The sequence below is a fragment of the Bos grunniens genome, chromosome 8, assembly GCF_055505025.1.
Source record: "Bos grunniens cultivar Pamir isolate PY7600 chromosome 8, Bosgru_T2T1.0, whole genome shotgun sequence".
NCBI classification, from domain to species: Eukaryota; Metazoa; Chordata; class Mammalia; order Artiodactyla; family Bovidae; genus Bos; species Bos grunniens.
Window position 1 is genome coordinate 21,228,498 of NC_141172.1, and position 6,000 is coordinate 21,234,497.

General features: G+C 42.5%; 1 protein-coding gene across 1 annotated transcript; it reads right to left on the reverse strand.

Annotated features, from left to right (window-relative positions):
- Positions 1–1,526: 1,526 nt before the first annotated feature.
- Positions 1,527–2,138, reverse strand: LOC147366754 (interferon omega-1-like). The gene has a single exon (XM_086414283.1). It carries the CDS (start codon positions 2,112–2,114, stop codon positions 1,527–1,529), a length of 588 nt encoding a protein of 195 aa, XP_086270409.1. The 5' UTR covers positions 2,115–2,138.
- Between the last annotated feature and the right edge of the window lie 3,862 nt (positions 2,139–6,000).

Here is a 6,000-nt window from a genome sequence, read left to right on the forward strand (position 1 = left end):
CTGGAGATCAGAACCACACACTTCACAGTCCCTGCTCTTTCCTTCCTTCCTCTGCCTATGTTTGGTTATCTGCACTGATATGTGATCTCTGTTCTTTCCCTATTATAGTATTTATGTTAGATCAAGCATTTCCTACCAATTCATCTTTCTCAAAGAGTTTTTTATGAACACATAGGTATGCTTTTAGAAGTATGAAACCCAGAAATTCGAATGCTCTTCAGCATACAGCAAAGGAACGTTCTCACACTGAAAGCACTGTGAAACTAGCACCCAAGTTGAAAACAAAATACCTTTGTCAGGGGCCAGCACCTTTCCATGCTGCCCTCCAGTCTCTGTCTCAGGGCGGCTGTCCTGTCTCCTCCCTGAGGGCAGCCACTCTGTAATTCTCACAGTCCTGATGATTTCTGCCAGGAGCGCTTGATGCCTCTTGTGTGATATGGACTCATTGAATCCAAACAGTAATTGTATGAAAACCACTCTTACTGTCCTCGTATTAAAGATGAGGAAACTGACCTGTTGTGTTTGTAAGATATTTCAGGGTCACACTGTTGGTAAATAGCAGAGTTGGGATTCAGAGGTTTTGGAATTTCTAGAACTCTCCTTTCACTTGGACTCTCTTCCTGTGGCTTCCACTCTGACTACACCATACAGCTAGAAGAAATCAGCACAGAACAGAGCTCCTGTGTTGGAGGCAGTGAAAGTATTGTGGAAGGGAGTGAATTGCTCAGTAAGGCAGTAGTGAGGAGAAGCTGGGAGACAGAGTAATGGAGTCAGGAGCAGCCAGTCAACACCGTATGGCATCAGCTTTCCTGCAGGAGGTGACTGCTTCCCTCAGATATGTCTATCAACCATTTTTTAATGATTGGATATAAATTAGTTATGCCTGTGAGATCAAGACTAATCATTTTATACAATTTCATAATTTCCTTTCTAACTTTTTTGTTTTCGTCACCCTCCACAGCTTAGAGGATCTTAGTTCCTCACCTGAGACTCCCTGAGGAAAAACTCAGAGTCCTAACAATGGCACCCACAGAAAATTCTCAGAATTCCACCTTTTGACAGACATTTCCTAGAAAATGATAGAACTGTTCCACAGAATAAAGTGAACAAATACTATTTTGTTATAGGTATATGTAGAAAAAATAAGGATTTAGGTTTTCAAAATAAGAACTCAAGAAATTTATCTTGATAACTATTTAATAAGTAAAACAACAATTTTAATGAAATAGGGAATTATATTTTCTAAATGTTACTACAATGTAAACATACACATCTTTTATATGAAAATATAAATATGATGAGATAAAATATTACTTTAACTAAATAAAGAAAAAATAAATAACATCAGGGCAGTCATTGCTTATGGATTGATACACCTGCACGTGTCTAATTGCTTATTACTACTGACATGTATCGGCTGAGTTAATTCAATAAATTTGGTGGCTAAAGCAGAATTCAGAGTCTTCTCAAATGACCCCATGTGAGTATACAGGGATGATGTGGCAACTTAGTCAGTGAGGGTCATGTCAAGGTGAGTTCGGGTCTCCATCCTTCATTCTTAACCTTTCTTGCAAGCTGGTTGCTAAAGAGAAGGATCTCATGATTTCCAGTCTGACGATTTCCCAGGCACAGTTGCTGTATTCCTTCTCTTGCAGGTAGACATGGATGCCCTGGAAGTACCTCTTCACAGCCAGTGTGGGGCCCGTCCTTCCCAGGGCAGAGTCTTCCTCTCCCGTCACCTGCCCCAGGCAGGCGTCCAGGTCGTCCAGCTGCTGATGGAGTCCAGTGCAAAGCTGCTCCAGGAGGGTGGTGTCCCAGGCAGCAGAGGAACGCTCTGTGTGGAAGAGGTTGAAGGTCTGCTGGAGCATCTCGTGGAGCACAGAGATGGCCTGGGCCTCCTGGAGCTGGCCACCCTCCACCAACTCCTGGGGGAAAGCGAAGTCTTTTCTGTCCTGCAGACAGAAGCGAGGGGAGAGTCTCCTCATTTGGCCCAGGAGCCTGAGGTTCTTCCTGCCAACGAGCACGTGGTTCGGAGACAGGTCACAGCCCAGGGATCCTCCCAGGCCATAGCTGACCAGCACCAGGGCCATCAGTAGAGAGAGCACGAAGGCCATGGGGGAAGTTTCGGCTGCTGCTGACCTGGCTGAGACAGCGTTTGTTGGAACCTTGAGGTAGGTTCTCTGATGCCATGCTTTCTAAGTGAGGCCATTAAATAGTGAATATGAAAGTTTTCATTTTCTAATCATTTCTGTGCACTTTTACTTCCTTTTTTGGTTTTCTGTTACGTATTCTCAACACAGTCAAAGAAATTTTCTTCCTTCTAGACTATTAATTTTGCCTTTTCGTAGTGACTTCAGATGTGCCCATCCAAATGGATATTTTTCAATCAAATGACGAAGGTCTTTGTCTTAAGTCAGAATTGATGGACATTTGTAATTATACACGTTATTGCCCTTTATCTCTCATGCATAAGTGTTGCTCTCCTCTCATCCATGAACACATTTTTGGCTTGCTCTTAGGCTCCATTTTTCCCTCTTTGGTTCCATTGTAAGCCAGGCTCTGTCCACTCTATGGTTTCCGTATTTATAAGGGGTTTACCAGATCACTCTAGGAGTTAAGCTCTTGGAAACAAATGATGAGTTTTCTTTAGTGTTTGATTCATAGAAGAGGCTGATTATTATCAGTCCTTGAACTCCTCCCACATTTCTCTTCCTTCTAGAACACGTTCCTGCAAATCCCTGCCCTTCAGGGAACCATGAGGGCAGGACCGTTACAGAACTCACCCTTTCTGTCCACCATTTTCTTACTGGAGACCTGTTGTCCTCCACAGACTGGGCCAATACCCCCACCAGAATCCTGGTTCTACTCAGGGTACATCGGTGAGGAAACTGTAAATCCAGGATAATTTTATTTTCCCAGAAGCACCTCACTCACAGGGAGAGATCACATGGAGCCACCCCCTGTCCTCTGGAGTGACTGAGTCCCCTTGTTCACCTGCTGGACTCCCTCCCTGAGGACAGGCTCACCACATCCTGTGGACTCAAAAATCTCCTTTCTGTGGAGGGCTTATTGATTTGTTGAGAAAATAAATTGTCTCCCCGAAACCCCAACCTCTCCCCTGGAGTTTTTGTGTGAAGGACCCTAGTTCTCAGTGGTGACCTCTTCTTCTCCTGACCAGTTTCCCCAGCTGTCTAAAGTGTCAGCAGTGCTCAGATGCTGAGAGCAAAAGTGTGTTTGTGCAAGTTGTTGGAGGAGTTTCCAACTGTAATTATTTTACTTTCAGTAGATAAATAATATTTACTTTGCCAAGTATAGGTTTTATTATTCAACTCTTTTACTTAAACTCTTCAACACTTGTTCTGCTCAGAGTTTCTGAGCTGGAGGAAGGAGATTCAGTGATGGTATTGTCTCTTATTGGAAGCTTATGTCACTGAATCTAATGAGTTTCAGTCATTGATTCAGACAGTTGATTCTACTGGGCATCTCTGTTCCTCTGTTTCTGTCTCCTCTGAGATTGCAGGGCAGTGAGACCCGGGGTACTAGATCAGGAGAAATAGCCTTCTTTCCTTTACTTGAGTGTGATTTTTCATTTAAACTTTTTATATACATTTAGTGACTTATTGGACAATGTTGGTATTCCTGCCTCTGCTCTGGTTGTATTTCATGATGAGGTGAGAACAAGAAAGGGAAGTAAAGAGAGCCAGAGAGGCTGCATCTCTTTCACTTTCAAGACGTTGGATTTGTTTTTGTTTCTCTTTGCAACTTTCCTAGAAAGTAAAATTCCACAGTTGTTTTGTGGGCAAGAAGAAAACAAGGGTAAGTCTCAATGTCCTGAGTATGAAAGAAGGGAAGTGGTTTTCCCCTGACGTAATGATGTATTATTCTGAGTTAGCAAACTGCAGTGCAGCACAGCTGGGGAGTGGCTGTGGCAGAGGGGAAGGATGAAGCCAGTATGAACAACAGAAAGACTGGGACAAGGCTGCTTCTTACAGAAGCTCAACGAAGGCCAAGTCCTGGGTCAGTTGACTGCCTTCAGCTTTGTAAGACCAGCTAGCCGATTTTCCTTTCCTTTAATCCACATGTGATCAGTATAAACGGAGATGGAAGAGAGACGGGCAATCAGAACCCCAGTTGCTAGAACACAAACCCTTTCTGGCAGGGTTTAGGAGACCAGCGTTGCCTAGCATCTGTGTAGTTGGTAAATCCACTTGGGTAATGAGAAGATGCTTTGAAAAAACTAGAATGACAGGGAATGAAATGATTCCAAAAGATCCTGATCTTAATCTGGGTAATAGTAAAATTATGATATTAAAAGTAATAGCTGAATTTTATTGATTGCTAACCCTAATGATCTCCCTAATATTCCAGTTTGTGATATGATCACATTGATGGGTTGGGTTTCTGCAGGTTTTTTAAGAATTTTAAAAATATGTATGTTATGTCCTTATTTGGCTGGGTCAGGTCTTAGTTGAATCATGCTGGATCTTGGATCTTCCTTGCTTCATGCAGAATCTTTACTTGGGCCATGGGAAATCCTGCTTGCCACATGCAGGATCTAGTTCCCTGACCAAAGATCCAGCTCAGGCTCCCTGCTATGGGAGCATGGAGTCCTGGCCACTGAACCATCAGGTAAGTCTCGAGGGGTTTCACTATATGAATTTGGGGAACACACACACATTCAGTCTGTACATGGTAATAAGAAGATACCACGGTATTGTGTTTATGGCAAGGATTCATTAGGATCTATTTCATTCTTGTATTTATTTGAGGAGAAAGAACACATTCCCTGATGCTATCCTCACTTTTTATGGCACATCCATCCTGAATTGTTTACTACATAAATGTTATACTGTGAACCTAATTACAAAGGACATACCTGGCTTCCCTGGTGGCTCAGATGGTAAAGAATCCACCTGCAATGCAGGAGACCAAGATTCAATCCCTGAGTCGGGAAGATCCCCTGGAGAAGGAAGTGGTAACCCACTTCACTATTCTTGCTTGGAGAATTCCATGGGAAGAGGAGCCTGACAGGCTACAGTTCATGGGGTCACAAAGAGTCAGACTCGGCTGAGCAACTAAGACTTTCACCAGACAAATTCCACAGATACTCAGTGTTCATCAAATGACAATGACAACAGCAACAAATTCCTTAGCCTCTGAAGGGACTCACTTAATCCTTTCAACATAGTGAAACTGAATTAATATTCTCCTTTCCAAGAAGCCCCTGCTAGGACTTTATTTGAATGAAATAATCTAATAATGAATTTGCAAATCCAGATTTCAAAACCTAATATGTCAGATTCCAAACTCTCTATCCACAGCATAAACCCCTGAGCACACTGCATGTACTGAACTCTCACTTATTTTCCTCTTTTACTTCTAACACAAGATGTCCCTTTGTTGTTTCATACCTCGATGTTACAAATCTCTTATTTCCATTAATGTCTCCCTCCAAATTCTCAATAAGCTGAGCGATTTCCAAAGTATCCTGATTATTTTGTATAAGAAGCAAAATGAAATTATCAAGTGGTAGTTATTACTGAGAGTCTAACTGTGCTTGACAAAATTAATAATTCTAATAATTATAAAATAATCGTATTTAACTGTCCAAGATGACTCATAGATTGTTAAGTGATCCTCACCATAAAATTGAGACACATGATGGACAAGATCCTTGAGAGTTATGACCCCTGCAAGAGATTGGGTTACAAACATTTCAGTGAATCCTCTGTAGAAAACCCCAAGCTGATGGTACTTGTGGATATAGGTAAAGTATACTTAATGCTACCAAATTACATGAATGTGGGAAATGACTGGAAGAATACAAGACGACGTATGCTAACGGGTGAATTGTGAGGGATGGAGCAGAACATCCCCATGGCCATCAGCAGGGAAACAGGAGTCCGGAAACTCAGCACTTCCCCTGGGCCTCAGTGAAACAGCTCAGGTCCTGCACTAAGCTAAGCAGCCCTCTGAGCTCCTTTTGCTGCGCCCCAACGG